Source organism: Dermacentor variabilis, chromosome 3, assembly GCF_050947875.1.
Source record: "Dermacentor variabilis isolate Ectoservices chromosome 3, ASM5094787v1, whole genome shotgun sequence".
Taxonomy (NCBI): domain Eukaryota; kingdom Metazoa; phylum Arthropoda; class Arachnida; order Ixodida; family Ixodidae; genus Dermacentor; species Dermacentor variabilis.
Window position 1 is genome coordinate 121804399 of NC_134570.1, and position 23524 is coordinate 121827922.

Consider the following 23524-nt stretch of genomic DNA (forward strand, 5'->3'; position numbering starts at 1 on the left):
AGCTCACCCTCGGTAGTGTTTACACCTGTAACGGTTACTTCCAAAAGCACATGGATGTTTAGCAAGCAGAACTTGTCGATTTGAGCAGCCTCGAAAAAATTAAGAGTCCCTCCCTTATCCAGCAACGCTCAGAAGTGAGAGCGATATTGATAGCTTGCCTCGCAAATTGTGAAAGCCGCCCATCGTTCTGCTTACACAGGAGTGAGTATAACTGTGGTTAACCACTTACATTTTGACCTTTCCAACAACTTTTGAACATGAAAAGCTGGTGCAATAAGTTTGCGTTGTTATACAGACATTTCTTATATTTGTAACGCGTTTTCCCCCAAGTACACGCCTACGTCATGGTTGGCTGGCCTCTGTCATCATGGTTCTTTCTATAGAAGAGTCAAGCCAACTCATCGAAAATGAAGGCGAAGGCAGCACCACTTTTCTGCTCACTACAAACGAAGGCTTACCTGCACATTGCAAGTCAGTAAAAACAAATAATAATAAAAAGTATACTGCATTTCAATACTAATAGAAAGACCAGAGACCAAGTACACTAGCAGAAGGTCACGTGGTGGACCTCTAATGCAGCTTCATGTTTTTGTTGCGTGGGGCACCAAAGGTCATATTTCGCGACTTTAGTGATGAATTAAAGATATAAATCTACTTAAGGCACACCGTACGGCAGCCTCTCGCTCCCGACGCCGTTCCTCGACGCACATCGACCTCTTTTCGTAGCTTTGAAATCCGTCGCAAGGCTAGCTTTGGATGGGCACGACAGTGTCACAGCAGGTTGCATGCATTTGCACAGACGGCGCAGATGAATGAGGAGGATTGGGGGAGGGGGGTTAGAGAGACGGAGCGTTGCGCAAACTTGCCGTGACTTGCTAGATTTCAAAATATGACAGGTGGCAAATAACGCCTGACAATGAAACGGCGCAAGCCACGCCTGCTCCTTACCGTCGGCGCCGGCTACGTGCGGGATAATGATTGAGTCACGTGATATCAGTGCAGATCTTTCGTCTCTTGTGGAGATTGGCCTTGCAATAACCTGCCTAACGTAAAGTTGGGAGAGCCATTCCATATTTTGGATAAAAACTGGAAAGCAAAAGTCTATGCAATATCTAAAAGATTGTTGCAAAGCACAGGTCTACTATTAAACTGAGAACCTCATTAATATTCAGTACAACAGATTGTCACCAATTCATTGGTTTCAGAGAAAAAAAAAAGCTATTGATTATATGTAACAGAAATCCTATGATAAAAAAAAAATATTTTCCTGACCTTCATATACTAGAACTGAGTTGTAATCTGTGCTGGCTTACTAATTTGTCGTTTCCTTTAATAAGAGTAGACCGTATGTCTTTATTTTTATTTACATATTCTTATTATGCAATGCTAGGAGGCTCCCGAGCATGAGCAGCACCTGTTCTCTTGCCCAAAACTTGTAAGCGTTAAAATTTGTGAAAATTTTTCTAATTTCAATTCGGTATTTAGCTTTCTTCTTTTCTTTTTCTTGATCTGTTAAGACATTTGATTCGAAGCCTACAATTTGGCATTCACACACCCCTCGTTATCATTCAAGTTTTGATTGTCACCGGACCAACCGTCGAGCAGTGGGAGGCCCAACTGATAAGCTCGAGCCCTGAAGACCAGCATCGCCTGGTGAGCAGGGCCAAGCTATCAGCTCAAGCCCACGGCATCCTGGACTAGGGACGCCGCCCACCTCGGACGATTTTACCGTCGGCTCATTTCAACTAATAAAGTTTATTCCTCCTCCTCCTCCAGAGTGCAATCTAACAAAAGTGCTGGAATGTGAGAATTAAACAGCCAATCAATGTTCCTATGCTTCCGAGAGTAATTTGCGAATGGCATTTCCATTCTTCAACAAGGGGGCATTTGAAACATTTTGATTCTGTGCAAGCAGGTCTGACAACAACTTTGAGAGTCTAATAATGCGAAGAGAGAGGCACCAAGCATGCAGCCACTTACCACAATCTTCTCCGCAAGCCTGTCGAGGCAGAAACGCAGGGCCAGCGGATGCGACGTGGTCGACACTGTGCGAGGCCCAGACTTGAAGGGCTTGCCTGACAGCAGGGAGCTCAGCTGCTCGAGCTTCTCCTTTACCGAGCTCGAAGTGGCCAGCGCGTTCACAGGGATTGTGACTGCCTTCAGAAGGTCGAAGCAGTACTTCTTGTGCTGGTCCCAGAAAAATGGAAGAAGAAAAGAGTAAGAGAAAAAGAGAAGGCATGGCTTTGAACAAGCCATCAGCTGGCTAACAGAAACATTGAACAGAACGAACTTATTTCTGATAAGCATCAGGTTGCGCAAATGAGACATCAACAATGCCCACACATTTTGGTTTATTCGGTTTACTTCCCAAAGCAACGGAGCAGCTATGCGGGACATAGTAAAGGGCTCTGGATTAATTAAGACTATCTGGTGTCTTTTAACCTTTGGGTGCCACTCCAGAGATAACTTGGGCACCCGCCCTCACACAACCCCTGCCACTCCCGAGCATAAGTGTACTATTATGTTTTCAGTGCACTCCTGGCCTCTCCAGAAGCAACTCGTGCAAAAAATGACATTACACACCAGGGGTGCGATCGGAGATATGTTCGATACGCATTCTGTTCAGTTACTGCAACGTCACAAAGTTGCAGTATGCAAAATTTGTGACAGCGGGGCGGAGAGAGCAGCCAATCAGGAAGCGGTGACCTCCCCGGAAGTTTACTTCCGTCGTTTGTCGTCTGCTTGCAGACAGTATACTACAAAACTAAATGTTTCTCGTCTTCCAAATGAATGAAATTTTTATCTAAAAAAAAGGAATTTTTCTTCCCAAGCCCAAACACGTTTTCAAATACTAGTAGTACGTGTGACTACTGCAATTTATAACTATTAGTTTCTTTGCGTCATCCCTAGGTGGTGTCGCGCACAGCGAGAAAAAAAAAAAAAAAAACGACAGGAAGAGTGGCGAACTTTTCAAGAGGCAGCGACAACATTCCAGTGGCTTGCTTGCTGGCACCGATGATGGGGTTGATTTCTCTGTACAACCAACGAAATATTTATTTCGAGAAACAAAAACGACGCTGGAATTCACTTTCTGCCATTTCTTCAAACGCGTTTCGCATCTCCACCCACTCTCCTCCTTCCTCTAGAAACGTCAGCGCAACAACCGAAGTTCCCTACGGAAGCGCCATTTTCTCGAATTAAACTATGGATTGGATTCAAACGTGCCACACCGCAGCCGCCTGTTGGATCCAATCCACCAGACGCACCATGCGAAGCCGTATGATCGCTCCAAACTTCCCAGCTCCCGTCGCCTAGCAGACGAAATGCTCCGTGGGAGGATGATTGACAGAAGCTTGTCGTCATTTTGACGTCACCAAAAACATGGCCGCGCCCCGCAGCTGGAGATGTCGGCACGGAGTAGGCCAATCGCGCGCGCCGGTAACCGAACGAACGGGTCGAACAACCATCTCCGATCGCACCCCAGTTGTGCCTTAATGTTCTGTCACTCTGTCACAGCAGGCAGCCCCGCAGCAGGTCCATCCTGACATTAAGAGACTACCGAGATTTACAGATGTGAATTATGAATCAGAAGAAACTGACGACAGAGAACCAGTTTCTATGTACCATAAGATATCCACCGAGACAAGAGAAAAAAAAAAAAAAACTGCTGGAAATGAGTATCAGATGGGCAGTCGTGGCCATGACCAGCATGGCATGTTTGTCCGTCTGGATTACGGCAGACAAGTAAACTTAGGAACTGTTCACCAATGCTGAAATGCGAGAAAATGGCGATAAAAAGCAAGCATCTATGCAGCAGGAAATGCCCAGTGAACCAACACGCAAAAAGAACTGGCAGGGGCTGTGTAGAAGTCACAAAAAGAAACTTGGCAGTCAAAAGGTTAATGCGCTCGTAAAGCTCACTAGGTACACAAGCATTCTTGCATGTTGCCGCCACTGAAGTGCGCCCATCATGCTTAAAGGGACATTAAAGCGAAACAATAAATCAGTTTAGACTAATGACGCATTGTTTGAGAACCCTGCAGGCAGTCATTTAAAAAAAGAATAGCTTGATTATTAGATGAGAAAATGAAGGTCCAAGTATCAGTATTTGAATTTCGCGCCGAAACCCCAGCGCCGGTACGTCAGCGCGATGTCAGGGATTCCAAGGTATATTTTCGCATTTTAACCGCGTTCACTGAAAAAAGGTTCCCGAAACTTGCCATGTTTAATATTAGGGAACTTAAGTAGGCATCGCTACCCGTATTTTGCTCTTGCGCTTTTTCTGGCTTACCAAACACCTTATCGTTGTAAGAGTGGTGCTTTTGGTGTTGTAGAACGGCAATTTACTGATGCAGAAGAAATCAATTTTCACTTTAGTGTCCCTTTAAGAACTGAACATGCGACTATACTCATGCTCAGCATTAGAAGGCATGGCAAGACATAGAAACTTGTCCACTGTAGCAGATAAAGTTCAGTTAACGAAGGATTAAGCTTAACAGACGATCAGTGGAGCTATACTCTATTTTCTCACTTCGAGGCTGAACTGCTTCGTGGCTACAATAGGCCACAGGAGCCATGGGCAGATAGAGCTTGATACACTTGGTAGGTATGATTCAAGGCACTGCTGCTTAGCATGTCATCAGAAAAATTACAATGTCTCTAACTGACTCAGTGCAACAGGACCCCCAATAGCAAAGTCCCAAACTACTGTTTTTAGACAGCCATACTATCTGTATTGCAACTAACTGCAACAGCATGTGTAACGCTATGGAAAGTTCGAACGATCCTCGGCCAAAAATGTATCCATGTCACACTAAAGAAGTGGTTAATGTGCTATAATGCCAGCCAGTAGACTTTCTCCAGTTAATCCACACCTTTTCTTTAGCTAGTCAACACTGGCGTTCATGCCAAAACACTGCAGCCACTCATGCGCTGTACTTACGAATACTGTAATGTACTGACCCCATCTGCAATGACTTGAGTGCAAGGACATGTGGTATGGTGAACAAAAGCATGAAAATTATCTGCTGATGTTGTTAAACTTTGTTATAACGAATACTATTGCAAATTATGTTGCTATGGCTAGAACAGATTATGTAAACTTACATAAAGAAATTAAAATATCAAGTGGAGGAAACACAATGTGGGCAAAAATGCAAGCAACACATCTAGGAAATATAAATGGGCACTGTACAGATGTACAGTGCCCATTTGTCACTTGATGAACTGCCAGTGTCATAGGGACTTCTATGTTTCATCCTTCCTCTAGGGAAATCATACACGACCAAGTAGCAAATGACAGCTGGTGTGCTGTAATGTCCACCATGTGTGTCCAGTGCAATTCAACATATCCATAAGGAGCCCACGATGTGGGTGTTGCCTAAAAAAAATATTCCTAAGCTTATCATAATAAATTACCCAGAGTGGCCAAAATGATTTATTTGTAAGCATTAGTCAGTGGCATGCATTATGTAAAATGATTGTTTATATATACTGGTACAATATAATTCAAAAGAATCAGTATGGTACAAAAGGCAGCTAGCGTAGGTGTCCAGCCAGCCTCCAGCCCATATCATTAAATGACAAGCGAATTACGTGGGCTATAAATGCCAGAATGCCAAAACACCAATCCACACAATGCAAAATCAAAAGAACTTTATTACCTTTATTTCTAGCCACAGGGAGTACATTAGCACGCACGCACCCACCCACTTACCCGCCCGCCCGCCCGCCTGCCCGCCCGCCCGTTCACCCACCCACCCACCCACCCACCCACCCACCCACCCACCCACCCACACCCACCCACCCACCCACCCACCCACCCACCCACCCACCCACCCACCCACCCACACACACACACACACACACACACACACACACACACACACACACACACACACACACACACACACACACACACACAACACACACACACACTTATTTCAGTCATACATTGATTAGTATATTTGCTGAGCGATCCACAACTGGAACTGCTTAAAATTAGCTTGTCAAAAACACTACAACAGGTTTTGCGTTAAATTTCCAGTGTGTAAATAAGCATTATGAGATATCAAACTCGATATAAAAAATGATATACTACACAGCCTTGGTGGGCTTATATGCTTGGCTAAACTGCCCATTTGCCCTTTTCAACACATGCCTGTGTCTGTTTTCTCTTTGTCCATCCTTCGCACCTATGTCTCTCATCTATTCCTCCAACTCTCATATTTGTAAGAGCCTTGCTTCACTAACGAACACTGTTCTTTTTCTCCATTTCTGGTGTCAATCAGAGACACTGGTCAAACAGATTTGCTGCAACTGAGACATTTTATTTTGATTACCGTGCCTATATTTTGGATTCTGTCTCCATAGCAATAAACATAATTTATGGTCCACATCCTTCCACAGCATCTGTACTTTCCAGCGATGGTAGCACAGCCACACATTACCTAGCCGACATGGTTCAGCAATAATTTGTTACCATTGTGAAGACTGAAGCACTTTTTAAGCCATGAAAACGTGCAACAGAAAGGCGAACCTTACCGCTCCTCAACAAAACAATCGAGGGACATCTGGAAAGACAAGCACCATTGCTGCCTCTCAAAAAAGACAATAAATAAAAAAAAAGAAGTGAAAATAGAAAGGTTTTAGACGGCCTTTTTTTTAAAAAAACAAGTTAGTGGTACTGTGGCAATGAGAACCAAGCCACACAGTGAAAGAACCTTTACAAGAAACCACTTCAGTATACTTTAGTCATTATGTTTCAGTTTAAACATTTGATCACTACACATCAACACTGGCAAAGTGCATTATAAGTCACCTCAAGCATTTATAATTCATTTGAATGGTCACAGTTTGAAGGAAAGCAGCATTCAATAAACACCCCATCTATACACCCTGGCTGCTACAAAACAAATGCCAAAGTGGACCACAAATTTCTGTGTTAGCTTCATCTATGCCTTAAGGCAATCCTACCCTTTGGCAGTAATTACTCAGAACTGCCACGGAGTAAAGTTTTGTGACATTGCCAAAAAACAAGTGATAGTTTAACAATAGTAGTAATGCAGCTTTTATTTAGAGGCTACTAGAATCGTGTCACAGACAACTGGATGTAATCTTTGCTGTGTTACAGCGACAGAATAATTATTCTTATGGGAGGCAAGGAATTCATCTTCAGAACAGCGGTGCATTTCGGTTATCAAAAAGTGTAAAACACAAAAGCACAATTAACTCAAATCAACAACAACAAAGTACAAATGCTGCTGGCATTCTTATTAGTGACAGAAACTCATTTTTCTATTGAACAGATCCTACTATTGAACGGAGTATCCTACTGAACGGATGTGCCATACCTTTAGGACGCTACTGCACTTAAACGCTTCATTAAAAGCTGCATGAAAGGAAGTGAGACCAGCATATGAACATCAATTGATAACAAGCAGCGATATAAATGTGTGTCCTCAATGGTTTTCACATCACAGGAAGGTGTTCGAGTGTTGTTGGTATTGTGCGGCACGCACTCTAACATAGCAGGCTATAATGTCACTGCCAAGACACACATTCAAATTTCTTTTATTTTTTAATATTGGCTTGTGTTTATCATTTATGCTCTTTCTGCACATTATAACTGCTCCTTCTCCTTCACAAAAGTTTTGGTGCGAATGTAGTGCTCCTGCGTGCATATTGCCTTCATGTGCCTCATCTCATTACACTACTGTATGTCAAGTCTATAGCCTGTAACAGCTAGCCAAATTTCCTTTTCTTGGAAACTCAAGTTCATAAAAAAAAGTTTTTGAACGAGATGCAGGTGCGCAGCAACTGGTAGTATCTGCAAAAGAGCCTCTCAAATAAAACCATAAGTGCAACTCCACTGTGCCTAACTCTATATGGGGCCAGTGAAATGTGAAAAGTATCAGAGTAAAAATGCAATCTCTGTAGATATACAGAGTGCGTTGACCTTCTTTCTACAGGGACAGCCATGAATCGTGGATGCAAGCTCATCTCATTGTGGTGCCAAAAGAGAGCCAGCCCAGTACGTGGAACAAGCTTCACTTACTGTTTTGTCTTGGGTGAGCTCTTTGTAAGAAGCCTGCCACTGCTCCAGTCTGTCCAAAATGCTGGCGTGCCTCTTCAGCTGGCTGGTTTCCACCTGGCTCATGTTTCCTGCAGTTGACGATAGAAACACCAGCATCAAAATACTATACCATTCAGAAAAATAATAAAAAAAAGATATAGAAAAGAAAGTTGCAGTTCCACCCGAAAGGCAAAGCATCGATTGTGACAGCAAATTAGTGGACAGCTATACGAAGCAAGCACAGTAGTTTTATCGACCGTATAAACTTGTAAACATAGGCATACAAACTAAATTAACAAGCATGGTGTCATGCGCGCACAAGCAAACATGCACACATCTCGCTCGACGACCGCAGAAACTTGCTGTCAAAATAGTGGCTTGAGGGAGTGTGGCAGGAGGAGCGAGCAAATTGAATTTCGTGGTGCCTCTCGCTTCAATGCACGCTAAGCGGCGAGAACGCATTGCAGTGCAGACTCTGTACCTGTCACACAGATGGCTTTCAAGATGCAGCGGCACGGCCGGGTGCATGCGGCCGCCAGGGTCACCTGGAGTAGAATGCGCCCCTCCTCCCTACCGTCCCCTTAAAGCCTTGTGCGCGACAAAAGGTGCTGCACTTTCTCTCCACTTTCCTCCGTTGTGTGTGCGCAAGATTGAACCGTGATCGCCACCTCACCCTTGCATGCTTTACTTGCACATATGGCATATGCCATGCGGCGACGATTTTATCGCCATTTGACTTTAATACAGAACTTGACGGCGACAGCATAAATGCGCCTGGAGTGTTTGTATAATTGCTATCGCAATAAAACAAAGCCCAAGCAGCTGTGGTGCAGCCAAATGTGCGCAGATGCACGCGCCACTTTGTTTTGAGTTGCACATCTAGGATGTAAAATAAATTTTTCTGGCACCCATGGTGTCTAAACTCTTATTTGCTGTAGTAAGTAACGAGCTTCCTTATCATGAAAAGAACATTGTGGCAAAGATATACAGTATGCAACGAGCTGATACAGGTTTGAATAATGAGCAACACTGCATATTGCACAAACAAAACGTGAACATAAATACCCATGCAGAAGCTAGCTGTGCGAGGTCTCAGATGTAGCAGTTGAAGACTGGACTTATAAACATGAACCCGGAGGTCCGGGTTCGATTCCCACCCAGATAGAAATTTACCAAATTTTCATTTCAAAGCATTAATTTACTTTGTTTACAAGAAACTCACTAAAAAATGTAACGTCAATCTGAGCATTCCTGACGTGTTTTTACTCTTTGCGGCAGTGGCCATTTTTGGTACCATCACTTGATCACGTCGGATTTTCTGCCTCATGGGGCTTATAATGCTTTCGTATTAATAAAGCTGGTATTGCTGAGCCTTGGTTTGACATTTTGCCGTGCTGTTCACGCTTGTGGGGTAGTGAGAAACGAGTATGCAAAAACAGAACTACAAGTAAATCTAGCTACGGCATATCTTCTTGATTCTCTTCCATGACAGCCATAATAGTGAGCAGGGTCTGATGTGTGTGCAGTAAACAACATGCGGGGCACATTTTTGCACGTACCAGGATTAGTACGATAGTCTTCACATAGGCTAGCTTGCATTTGCATGTTTATCTGTTTCTACTTCAGAGATGGCAAACATGATGAGCACTCCTCGAATTAAACCAAGACAACCTTGGTCAAATTTGTCTTGAACAAACATCTTGGTCGAAATGAAAAATTTTGTTTATAAACTGGAAGTTGTAAAGCGTAGTCTAAGAAGCGTTTTACAGAGAAAAAAATTCGCAGTTCCGCCTGAAAGGTGAGGAACCGATTGCAATAGCAAATTAGTAGATAGCTGTACGAAGTAAGGATAGTAGTTATATTGGCCGTATAAACTTATAAACATTCGCTTGCTAACTAAATTAACAATCATAGAATGTGTAAGCACGACTCAATGACGACATAGGAAGAAACAGACACACAGAGACAGAAACAGACACAGCGCTGTCTTTGTGTGTCTGTTTCTTTCTATGTCCTTGTTCAGTCGCGCTTACACATCCTATCATGTATTCAAACCAATTAGCCCATTAACGTGATATAACTAAATTAACCAGCACGATGTCAAGCATGCACAGGTCAATATGAACATATCTTGCTTGGTGACAGCGGAAACTGTCTGTGAAAACGATGGAGTTAGGAATCATGGCAGCAGCCGCGAGCCAATTTCTATTTATAGCACCAAATCTATTTTGTAGCGCGTGTTGTGTAGTGTCATTGGTAGCGTACTGCACACTTTTAGTAGGCGATAATCCGAACTGGCCGCCGTTCCCTGCTGCAGGTGGCACGATGTGGGCATCACGTTTTGCTTTGGCGGCATCCGGCATCACACATCAGCTCGATTTCGTTTTGGTTTCCCATCGCCCTCTTAAAACACCATGCAACAGAAAAACAACAAAACTCGTCTTGGGCTGCAAGGGTCCGCGCAACGCTTCACATTAGGTAGATGTCAACCAAAGCTGTGCCTGTCAATTTTTTTTAGTTACTTCGGATCAAACATTTCCTGGTTGGTACGCTTTCTTCCTCTGATATTTTTTTTTTAAATGTATGAACGAGGTTCTACTGCATATGCTGTCATTAGTGAGAAACATTTTAAACTTCGATGTGCTCGATAATTTGTTCAAATTTCTTTGTTCGCTATACTGAGGTTCAACATGGAGTGGGAGCCTAAAGCACGAAAATGCCCACTGCAAATGCACAAATGAAACAACCACAAAATACGAAAAATGAGCTTACTGAGGTTGTGTTGCACAGAGTCAAAATGAAAGTGACATGAGCAAGCATAAGGGAAATTGGAACAGCAAACTTTGACAGCCTCCACTTACCTGGCGATGGTGCAGGCGGTTGAGCGCTGGGGTCTGCCTCTGGCACGCATGCTTCTATGTCTTTCGTCTTCTGCACAACCTCTTGCTTCTGCGCTGCAATTCCTTTCTTGGTGGCTTGCTCTGCACATGTGAGGAGGAGCAGTTCATGAGTCAATGATACCGCCACATGTGCTGCAACAGTGCTGACGACTGTACGTTAAGTCTTGAAATTAGTGCTCAGGAATGAACCACATGGTGATCTGCTATTTTGGCACAACCGTCTGCTAACCTTATGGCTGTTGAAAAAATTAGACAAGAACCTGCCCTTTTTTCTTTATTTTCTTCCTGATCTGGGCATAATGATAACGTGCATGCCTCTGGCACACAATTTTATCTTGTTCACCATGACTGGTTTTCTTTTGATGTTTCAACTTGTTTTCTGTATTTATGCAGGCACATGCATCATCTGGAACTAGCACTTTTGTGTGCAAAGTTTCTCTACTGCACTGTTTATCTTAGCATTGAAAAACCATAGATGCAACAGGCAATAAGGCCCTGCACAGGCTGCAGCAACGTGTCCTGGCAAGTCTAAGGTTATGCTATACAGCCAAGCCCGGATACAACAAAAATAATTGCAGAAAGTGTGTTCACTATATCAGAAGTTCGTTATAATTGAGATCTTTCTCAAAACTACCGACAAAGAATTGATTAAGACGCAGAAAAGATATTTTAACAAAAATGATGTGCACAGAGCTTACTGAAAGAAATCAGCAAGGTTAAGTAGTGTAAACCACACACTATCACTCTTGAAGTTCAAGCTTTGACGGTCATAGGTGAAGCCCGTAACCACTGGAGGGCACTGTTATCATTTCTCTAGTTTCTTGGTCACTTTCACCACTGGAGCCCTCCATTCCCGTTAAGTTTTCTCACCTCTCTGGCAACTGCTTCATTAGAGAAGCTCTTGGATCGACATTTACACTATCGCCTGCAGCAGCAGCACTGATTGCTGTACTGGCAACCCTCAACCGAGCTGAAAACCTCTTCATAAAAAAAAAAGCATCACATCTCGCTGTTAATGAACATCAACAGTCTCAGAGAAATATAACTATAATAAGTAAATAAATAAATAAATAAATAAATAAATAAATAAATAAGTAAATAAATAGAGGCAACATGTCTTACACCTGTGGTTGTCCATGCAGCTTTCTCTCCTTTCCCGGCTCGACAAGCCACTGTTACTCGACAGTCATTAGATTCGTTGTAGATGAACTGAGCAGGCTAGCGGGTTGGTTATGGGAAGCATGCAGCACCTAGAGGAGGCGCAACAAACTGTGGCGGCAGCGTCATGAATGGACATGCCAGCATTAATCACTGTGCAGTCGTCAGAAGCTGATCCTAACGTCGCTGAACGCTAACGTCACATGTGCTTGCATGCGCAAGCACTTTTTCGAGGCTTCAAACAGCCATAAAGAAAGCCGGATTTTGCTGTGAGCAACAGAGAATTTTTTTGGAGATCAAAAGATGAGAAAGGGGGAGAACTGTGACGAAGCGGCCATATTTTTGTCCTACAAGGAAAATGTGAGAGCGAGGAGGCATGCCTGGCAGATGAATGTGAACCTGGAAGCGTATGCTGTAACAATACAGGTTAGTAAACAGCCTTTTCAGTCTACTTGTAAGCAAACTCAGAAGAGTGTCCATTTCTCAGTGCCGTTTGGATTAATGTGCCCATAAACGCATCAATAAATGCAATGCACCCGAGCGTACAAGGTGCACAGATGCGACGTCTATAAGCTTGTGAGCATACATCAGAAATGGAATTTAACGCCAAAATAGAAATACAGTAAAACCTCGTTAAACCGTACCTGCTTAAACAGTAGTTTTGTTTAAAAAGTAGTAAAGTCAAATCCCCGACTCAGCGGCCATTTAACATAACATGTTTTGTATCTGCATAAACCGTACCAGCTTATTCCATACGTATTGGTTAAAACGTAGTGTTTCTACTTTTCGTAGCGCAAACATGCGTCGTCTCCATCGGGCGGCCCAGCAGAACAACAAGCCTCACAGATCGGAACAACGGCCTCCAAGCGCCCTGTGTGTTTGAGCGTGAAGCAACATCAACATCATTTTGGTGTTGTGCCAGAGAGCGTTGTGGCATCGTGCAACCAAGAACTCGCATCATGCTGAAGCTTGAATAAAAAAGACGCCGGGTGCTCAGCATAGAAGGAAAATTAGACATCGTTTGTGCTATTGAACGTGACACGAAGTTGGCGCTGGCATGCGACAGCGATCTGCTGTTGACTACGGTGTGTGGCATTTGGAATGCGAAGAATTTGCTTGGCAGCACTGCTGTGACCACGAAAAGATATCGGCGACGAGGTTAGACTTTTCGCCATCGTTGCCTCTGTTGTTGCCGAAGTGTCGACTAGCAACAGTGATGAGGACGACACGGAAAGCAACAGCACGGGCGATTCAGGCCCGACAAGGGTAGAAGCTACACGTTACGTCAGCCTCCTGAATGCAATTGTCGCGACGAGGACAGCACCCCTCAATTAAAAAGGCGCCCCGCGACTTCTGCAGCGCTACCGCACGCGTGCACGGAGAACGCCAATGAGGAATCTGCCATATGAGTGTTCGCCGAGAAGAGGGGGCTAAAAGCTGGCTCGCAGCTTCAGTAAGTTTGAGGCTGCTGTCACCACTCCTAGACCGCCGCGGCATCAAATGAAAATAACACTTTTGTAGCGCAAAGTGAATAAACACTGCATGTTTTTCCCCTTTCATCGCACTCTCTCTAAGTTCCGTTTTTGACAGGTAAGTGGGCGATCTCATGGTATTTCGGTTAAGCAGTACTACCGTTTAGTACATACTTTATCCGAGCTCCGGCCAACTATGGTTTAACGAGGTATGACTGTAACACTAGCTGGCTATACGGGAACATATTAAAATATGAAAAATATGTGTACAGCTTCAGTAAATTGTTTACTTTGCAAATGGTCAGCACTTAGCCTTCTGAACGTTTTGTTTTTTTTCTCAGAAAGTGCACCAGTCAAGCTTCTCACGATAATAGTTTAGGCTGTTAGAAATGCACAGAGGTAAACTAGGTGAAAGTCAAGGGAATAATTTGTTGGGAGGGAGGCAGGAGGGAAAAAAGAAGACAAAAAGAAAAGTGAACCAACGGGAAGTCTACTGTTTAGACCATGTCTCAGGGGTGATGTGAGCCATTTGAGAAGGTTGTGAACAATGCAAATGGGCAGAGCTGGTAGGTCCACAAATTCAGTCAGCACCTTGTCGCAACATGTGTTTATTTCTGCTCCTCCTGTAAGAACTTTATCATTCCCTGACAGATGAAGTTGGTGAGCACCGATTTCATTTCTTAACCAATGAAATCACCAGCTGTTGATTAATTCCCATCTCCATTCTTCCTTCCTCCTGCTCCTGCTTTGGATATGGCCTCTATATGCTCCCAGTCCACAGGACTTCATGCCATGCCATGCAATCACTATAGGAGTCATAATGAGCGCATGAAATAAGATGCTAAATGGAGACTAGGAAGTGGATAGAATGGCCTAGAATACTACAGGCAGCAACAAAAGGAACAGAACAGCAGCCTCACCAACATCAGCAACGACGGAGTGAACCAGGGTGTTGAGCTGTGTGGCAAAGTCAAGGACCCGGCTGAGGTCTTCACGTGAGACAGAGGTGAGCATGCCAAAGGCTGCCACCTGTCGGGCCATGCGGTCCAGCAGGCCTTGGTGGTCCTCCACGGGGGTTGTGAGGAACGAGGCAAAGGGGCACTCCCCAAGAGCCTTGCGCACCGACGCCAGTGTGGACTCCATCTCCTGGCACTGGCAGCGCAATGACACTGCCCGTTGCTGTGACTCTGCCTCCCTGCACAGTGAGCGAGTGAGCTGCACGCTTGCTTGGAAGCAGCCATGGATCTAGGTTCTTCTTAAAGGAAGTGGGGTCCGAGTTTGAGAAGCTCACTGACCATTTTCTTACATGCTGGCGGATTCTCTTCACTAATCATTAAACATTTCTTGTCTCTCCAGAGCAAAGGAGCAGTAACAGCTGGGAAGAAGAACTTAGTGAGTTTGCCACACGCCTTACGCTGGTGCTGCACACACATATTTTAAGGGGGATCAGGCCATCCCCCTTAGATCCGTGCAGTCTTGGAATGGATTGTTTACACTATTGTATGCTCTTCTCTTAGATCCAGAAGTCCAATCTGTACTCCCCCGCTGTGAGGAGACGACTTATAAAGTAAGTCTACACAATCCCTCACATTGATTAATAGTGAGTGAGCCAAGGAAACCTCTGCCCGGACACCCCACTTCATCAGGCCAACAGCTATTTTTATAGCCAGGGCTTACACAGCTCCGTATCCTCTAAGGGTAAGGAACTTAAGTGAGACGAAAACAGTAAGGTGAGGGCTGGGTAAGAGAGATCGGAATGTTGAAAAGGAGCTACTAGTTGTGATGGCAAGAGGGGACTGCAGGTGCTCCTTTAGTGGTGGTGACAGCTGCCTTGTGACTCTGCCTGTCACCACAGCTAAAGAGGCACCTGCAAGGACCCTCTCTCCCCCTCACCCTGACAGAGATGAATCAAGCCCTGTTAATTAAAACAGCCATTTCCACAATGTCTCAATGTAATGTCAGCTTCAGACTGAGGCTTCCCTTGTTTGCCCACTGTTAATAAAACTCAAGCCTCCTTCCTTAAACCCCTTCACAGACCTCAGCAACACTTTCTTGCCAAAAGAGTCATTGGACTGTTTAGAACAAGGGCACTAAAGAAATAGCGCTATCAGAATCGCACATACACAACTGACAAATGCCATTTGGGGTTCACATTGCACAGGCTATTCTATGAATATAGCGTGAAAGTTGTCCAAAATTATGTCAATTATCATAGCAGCACCCGTCAAATTTATGACTCTATTGTATCCACAAGTGAGGAAAGATGATACAGGCTATCACTTTCTCATCTTTCATAAATTGTGATTGCTGCTTAAGAGGATGGAAGTATAATACCACATTTGAATCAAAACATTGCAAATGTGTTAATATTCTAATATAATAAATCCATTAAATACATGTCACCATAACATTTACTTAGTACTTTGATTCAACATTTTGTCATAGGTATGGTTCTTGCTGCAGTAGCACTGCAAGTGCAAAATGTAACAGAACCCTATTACAAAACTTGCTGTTCCTTTGTGCCCTAGTTCTGGCTTGAGCACTATTCATTGGGGTCCTAAATGTTATCTTCCCACGATTCAAGAATCTCTGTTGTAAAGAGCAATAAAAATTTCACTACCACTGCTACTCTGTAAGTGATGCGACTCTCGCAACACATGTGAACCGTCTGCCAGTGCCACACTGTCAGTAGAAAAAGCACTAAAAAAAACAAGGACCCAAAAAGAAATGCTGACAACACAAAAAGCACACTTGAGAGTATTTTTATTGTGTCCTCATTTTCTTTAACCCAGTCCTACACTGCTACTAACTCTCCCAACTCGCCAGTTATGTTTCAGCACCATGCTTAGATAACAGAAAGCAATCAGTGAAATGCTGAACTTCCGTATCGTGGACCGCCTCTTTTACTGCTACAGCCCTGACTTCCTTGGGATGCAGATCATGACACCAATGCACTTACAACCAATGTTGAAGTTCAATTATTCACAGAGCACGTTAGCTCAAAGTCACTTATGTGGTGGCCTGGTTATTGAATGTCTGGTGACATCAATTCATTGGTGGTGAGCAAGTAAAGCTAGGTACTTAAGGCAGAGTTGAAAAATTGTGTTTGCAAGTAAAGTGCTTCCAAGCATTCGCTGCACATGCCAGGGATGGTCACACATTTGTCACACACTAGATTTTGTGTCCTGCTACTAGCAAATTAATGATGGTATTCCAAACTCATTCCAGCTCACAAGGAAGGCCCATAAGTTACCTTTTCTTCTCTTCCTCTTCCTGCTGCTTTTGTTTCAGCTCAGCTTCTTTAATTTTGTTCCTCAGGTGCTGGAAGGGAATTGCAAAAGCAAATGAATGAACTTGTGAGCACTAAAAAACCACAGAGACTGCAAACGCTTGGGCAAAAACTTACCCGCACGTGGCTCTGGTGATGTTCTCGCGTCATCTGGCTTTTCTCTGCAAGCTCTCGAAGCCTAGAAGGAACACAAATGAAAGTCTTTATCTGTGAAACATTACACATCCGCAGCTGCAATACTGAAAATAGTTTTGTAAAGCTGCGATGAAATACATCCCGTTTTACGACATCTTGACTAAGAGGGGTGGGTCGGGTGGGGGTCATGCTGAACCTATGTGACTCACCTAATGTTGAACTTAAGAGTACTTTCAAAATTTTCATTAAACTGTACCTCCATTCCCACAAAGTCACTTGTGATGGTGATCTGCACTCCCAGATAAGAACAAGTTTTCCTAAACAATCACACAAGGTCGAAAATGTGTCTTAAGAGCTAAAGTTGTTGTCTTTTAACCACTGAAGTGTTCTTATTTTATTTTGACCAAAAGTGACCTCAGTTGGTCTTTTTTTTTAATGGCTTATTTTCAAACTTCACTACATCAAATATCCTTCTAAAGCTTTTTCAACCAACTTGTTTCATATTTTAGGCATGGAAACGCTGTACCTCTGTCGAGCCAACTCAATGTCATTTTCGCTTTCCAAATCAGCACTTTCAGTAGAAGCTATGAGAAGACTATCATCCGCTTCGCTCAAAGAACAAATCTTTAGTGCATTGCTTTCACTCTCACTGTCAGAGTTGAGTAGCACCTTTCTGTTGCATGTGCGAGCTGATAGTGTCACATGCCACCGATCCAAACCTGCCACAAGGCACAGAAAGCATGCGATTACTAAAATGCAATCATTTAACACTGACAAAGTGCTGCCATCTATGTAGTAGAAAACAAAGACCGCAATAAATGCACCTCTCTAGTGTTGACAAAATGGCTGTCATCTATGTATCTATGTTGTAGAACACGAAGACGGAATCAACGTGGCGCCACTAAAAAAGTGCCAACATCTACGTATTATAAGAGAGAGAGAGCTATACAACTACGGATTCCAAACTCTTGCACTGCAGCTGCCTATGCAGTATAAGAAAGCTCTACTAAGGCCACACAAGGGGGATCAAACCTATTAAGCCTTTTAATCCATGATAAGAGTTTCATCAATGTGAAACCCACTGCAGCACACAGGCCTCTCCCAGCAATCTCCAGGTACCCTCGTCCTTTGTCAGTTGACTAAGCCACGTAATTAAACGTCGTAATTGATCGCACCACCTAGCTCACAACCACTCTCGACTGCACAATAAAACTTGTGGTTGGGCGAGTTAGTTCATAATGCCGCAAGAATGTTACCGCAAGCTACAGTTCATCGCCAATATATTTATTTCCCCCCCTTTCTTTTGAAAGAATCGCTGTCGATTTGCTGTGCTTCCCAGCCTTTATACAGCTTTACCGAAAACACGACAGGCTTAACCCCCATTGGCTGGACATGATATGACAGACCGGTCCAGTCTCGGCACAAAACTGAGCTGCAGGCTCTTTCCTTCTAAATCCGCTTTCAGCTCTGGCATCAACAAGCTGCGTGACCAAGAACAGTAAGCCATACATAGAAGGATTGCGCCTCTTGCACGCCCAATCTTCATGGTGCCACCTTAGATGGCACAAAGACGCGGACACGTGCGATGTATGTAATCCTTTGTAATCGCGTAATCTATTGTCGTCTCACGCCATTGCATGCAAAGCGGCGCTAGCGTCGCGTGCACTGCCGAGTCCACCCCCCCCCTCCCCCACGGCGCTATTACGAAACCGCATTGAAAGAACACGGTTGTGACATGGTGCCATGAACAAATGCCCCAGAGAGATGCGAGATTTTGTGCCGTTCTTGCACCTTCAGATGTAAATGCCGCGTTCATGGCAACTGGTCACATGGTGTGTTTAAGCGCTATTCGAGAGATTTTTAGGGCGCGCTTCCGTCAAACTGTGGTGCGAGTCCTGATAGGTCGCATTTATGTTGCTCGTTCAGTACTGAATGCAGCTGGAATATTTACAGATAAATATGGGTGATCGAAGGCAGGGCACGTATAAATAGAGAGTGTGTAGGTAACGGTTGGCATGCGTCATATACGTTCTTCGCATAAGGGTCACCCGAGATTAGGTATGCCTTAGCAACTCGACAACAGGTCGACGCTATTCGAGGCCCTCAATATGCTAACATCGATCAGAGGTGTGCTCTATTTCCTTTTTTATTTTTTACATATGCGAATGACACTGTGACTAACACGACTGTTACACCGCGAAAAGGGTTTTGTACACATGCGCGCCTGTCGGCTGTCGAACTGTATAGACTCTGCTTTTTGCTTTACCTGCGTCCACAGGCACGACAGCTGCAGGCCTTTGGGCTGTCTTGGAATGTAATTTGATTCACTAACGCTCTATTATATGAATTGGCCGTTGTGCTATTTGCGGCCTCTGCTGTAACGACAAGGCCCAGATGGTATCAAACATGGGAAAGTGTAAACTTTCAACTAAATTTTATTTCCCTCAGAGGCATTAATGTAACGAGTTTACCACACGTGCGCAATGATGCCACGGGCAGCACCCTACCTCGGAGGTGATACCGAAGAGCCAGGCGTTTACGAGTCATTCATCACTTCTCGCAAGCAGTAATTGTTTTTTTTTTTCTCTCCAGTTTTGTTATCAATAATGTTTGCTTTTTTGAGACTTCTGCAATGCATCAACTCGTATTTCAAAGGTAAAATTCTGCATGGAGGCTGCTCTAACCTACATTATCTGAAACTAGGCTTTTTACACTGCCCTAAATTTCGTTGCAGTTGGCCTTTAGAGTGAACTAGAATACCGGCTAGGCAGATTTTCTTCTGGTCCTCACTGCCACCTTTCTGACACTTAGCTTAAAGGGCCCCTTACGAAGTCTGGCCTTTTTGAGCTCACAAGTGCAGTGCATACAATGCGTGCTTACGATCGTGCGTGCTAAGAATTGCATCGCTATGTGCTGTGGAAAGAGCTGAAATTTTCAAATAAATGCTGTTTGCCCTTCTCTTCGTGGGCGCTGCAGCCCAAGATGGGGGGATGACGTATATCGGCAAGTGCGCCTACATACGTGTATATGCTGTGACGTCATTCATAGTGACCTGTGAGACTTCGAGAATTGTCCAAGGCAACACTTGTTATTTGTGTAGATGTTGCATCAATAGACAAATTAAAGTTTAGAGAAATAACAAAACACACAAACCAAATGTCTGCATGTTCTTGTTTTCCTTCGCACCGCAGCAAGAGAGGTAAACTTCCGTTTCGTATGTGCTGAGAGCAAAATTATGTCATTTTCTACTGTGTTCCAGCGCGTAATCATGCTCTGTGATCCGCTTGCGTCTGCTTCAGAGTTTGTGTAGCACTGACTTATACTGCTAGTCAGGTGTTCTCACGCATAGTGCGCCAAAAGACAAATGCGCCAGCTCGCGCGTGCAACCGTCAGTGGAAGTGTGCTGCGAAGCAAAAGTGTGCGAGAAAAGAAAAGAGAGAAAAGAATATGGAGAGAGAAGGCCTGGGACATATGCGTTACATGACCCTCCAGCTCTGGCATGGGAGAATGCAGGGAAGAAGGCAGTGCAAGTGGAGAGAGCCTCCTTGTTGGCGGTGACACTCGCCGCCTGAAATCATGAGTTCGTGGCACTGAAATATATCTTGGCTATTAATCAACCAATTCCAAAAAGTCTTGCGGTAGCATGCTCCCAAGAGAGGACGGAACAACTTCCAGCATATAACCAAAATTTTCTATGTGGCCTGGTGAGGGGCCCTTCAATATTACATCTGTAATTTTCCACTCCATCACTGGTTGAGCAGCCAGTTAGCTTCCTTTAACGTTGTGCATTATCCTCAAAGTGATGGCGTTAAGAGCATGCCATTCTGCTTAAGCTACGACATGAGTTTTTTATTTGCTTCTTATTATGCTGGCATGCAAAAAAAAATTATCATGAGATATGATGAAGGTGTGTACCCTTCCAGGTACTCCTGGTTCAGCTTGTCCAACTGCATTTGGTACTCGAGTGCCTGGTTCTGCTCAATCAGCATGAGGTGTTTTTTGGCCTGCTCCTCCCAACGACGGTTCTGCTGCTCATATTGTGCAATCCGCTTCCTCATAGCATTCTGAAATGTTCAGTACAATGAATAAGTAACTGCACAACATAGAGAAAGAGACTGTTCAATATGTTGCATTGTGATGTTGATTCCAAACATTAAAAAGCTTGAAATTTGTATCTACAAAAAACTGCAGAATGGAAGCAGTGAATTCACTCTGAAAAAGATACTTCACGTATACGAGGTCAAGAAAATGTCCGACAAACTCTTCTTGTAGCATAGAAACATTTACTTGTGCAATGTCACAAAGGCAGAACGAAGGAACAAGACCATCCAAGAAAGTTTCTGTGCCAGCGAGCAGTCTTAAATTTGTCTCTATAGTAGAAGTCACGAGTGGATACAAACAGGCTTAAGAGGAAGCTTTAGCTCGGTCGCAACTCCGACACGGCCTATTCAAATACATGTAAAATGAAAACGCTTTTCTGAGATAACGCCTGGACCAATTTTAATGAAATTTGTTGCATTCGAGAGAGAAAGTTAAGTTCTAGTGACTGTTGGAAGCGGAACTTCGATTTAGGGTCCGAATTTTGTTACAGAGATGTTCAAAAATTCGAATGTTTGAAAAAGATAGAAGCACGAAGTTTACAAATTAATAGATCTGCATCAAGAACAGATATCGTGTTTCTGTAAACCGCATCCATCAGATCGTTGAAAGCGGACAAATTCAACAAACATCGTCAAATTCGGTGCAGTGGATGCCGAGAAAAACGAATTCTCCTTTTACATGTATTTAGATAGGAGCGGCAGAGCTAAAGCTTCCTCTTAAGCAAAACAGAAGATTTACGCGAATTCCTCTACTATAACTACTTTCATTCTGCGTCGCGACATTTACAGAGCTACATTCTTTCCCTAATCTCTCATGGATTGTGCGGCCGCCTTTTGCAAATCTCTTCTCTCAGCTGTCAAACCACCTCATCTCTGCAGCAAACGGCCGACACATACTCGCGCTTGTAACTTGTAACGTTTCCGGTTGTACTCGGGCAATGCAAATGCGGCTGTTAATGCCGATCACAAAATTTCACGTTGGATGAATAAGGTCACTTTTCAGGCGAACACGTTCTTGAACACCTCAGGTTATAAATGTGCGGACGAGCAGAACAAAATTCCTATTACCCTGACGCTGTTCAGTCTTTCTTCCTCGTAATGGTGTATGGAGACGTCGCAGTCCGAGCCGATTACGTATGAGTACAGGTCTTGGGTGTCGTCGGTTTTCGGCGACTGCGTGTTGTCCGATGGCGACTCGCTGGAACTTTGGTCGCTCGGCGTGACATCGTGTGAAGCAGGACCGTCAGCGGCGTCTTTTTGCTGACGGTCATAGTCAAACCGGAGCGGCAACAGTCTTTTGTCCACATATACCACGGGCTTGCTCTGAAGGACGTCCTGCGATGTCAAAATCGAAGGAATCCGTCGGTGCTTTGCGGTGAACAAGCAACACATCGCGAAGGCAACACATTTCTACGGTTTAGGTACTTGGAACAAGAAAGCTAACTGAAGCTACACTTAACGCTGAGACATCAGCAATGTCTCAAAGAAACAACGCGAAGAACGCGCTATTATGCGTTTCATACATGACAAAGTAAGCTTCTGAACGCTCACCTGCCACCAATTCTTCGAAGGCCAGTGGGTTTCATAGACCAGCTTTCCTTTGCTGCTATCTCGGAGGGCTTCCAGGACTGCCTCCGTAGAGGCCTCATGGCGAGGGCCGTAGGATACCAAATCCATTTCAAATGGGGGATTCGCATCGATGTATACAATTCACCATTTGAGCTCGAACCTCAACAGCAAGACACCGAGAATCACGCAGGCTGGTCGTGCCGGTTGAGGTCTCACAAATGTTTTCCCTCCAGCAAAGATAGGATTGGCTTTAGACTTTGGCTTCGCGAGCCAGTTTCGGTTCTTAAAGGGACACTAAAGGCTAAAGTGATAGATTAGGGCTAGGGGATCTCTAAGGTGTCAATAATATCGCGAACAGGGCGTTAGTAACCTAATTCATTCTAATTCGTTTTTAGAAAAAAAAAGGACTAATTGAAATTACCCTTGAGAATGATGCGGGCGATCGAAACGTTTCATTTTCGCTCGAATCTGCGCAGCCCACGCTTTCGCGTCTCAGTACTTTCCCGATCGCGTAGTGCCGCGCAGGTTATGCTGGCTCACAAAATTCGCACAAACTGCAAGTAGCAGAGAATTCAACTTCCATATTATGCCACGGGATGCTCGAACTTATGTGGATCGAACGGCCTACGCCACTTGACCAAAAAGCAGCTGCAGCGGCGAATTCACCACTCTGGATGGATGGATGGACGTTATGAGCGTCCCCTTTGGAACGGGGCGGTGGCTTGCGCCACCAAGCTCTTGCTACTATGCTGCCTAATATCCTACCTAGATTAACCAATGAAAAAAAAAAAAAACCCTATGAACTACCACTTCCAAATTTTCTGATA

At 44.1% G+C, this 23524-nt stretch overlaps 1 protein-coding gene across 2 annotated transcripts in view; it reads right to left on the reverse strand.

The window, feature by feature from the left end:
• The window catches only part of Gle1 (Gle1 RNA export mediator), a 32570-nt gene extending 9613 nt beyond the window's left edge, over nt 1-22957 (reverse strand). For both annotated transcript variants that reach the window (XR_012826809.1, XM_075686285.1), the window contains exons 1-9: nt 22680-22957; nt 22197-22463; nt 20944-21092; nt 17011-17071; nt 16858-16925; nt 14525-14799; nt 10936-11055; nt 8057-8163; nt 1981-2187 (exon numbers count right to left, since the gene is read on the reverse strand). Coding sequence is in view for 1 of the 2 variants with exons in the window: in XM_075686285.1 (XP_075542400.1) it covers nt 1981-2187; nt 8057-8163; nt 10936-11055; nt 14525-14799; nt 16858-16925; nt 17011-17071; nt 20944-21092; nt 22197-22463; nt 22680-22805 (1380 nt within the window). In the remaining variant the exon portion in view is untranslated. The remainder of the gene's footprint in view (nt 1-1980; nt 2188-8056; nt 8164-10935; nt 11056-14524; nt 14800-16857; nt 16926-17010; nt 17072-20943; nt 21093-22196; nt 22464-22679) is intronic.
• Between the last annotated feature and the right edge of the window lie 567 nt (nt 22958-23524).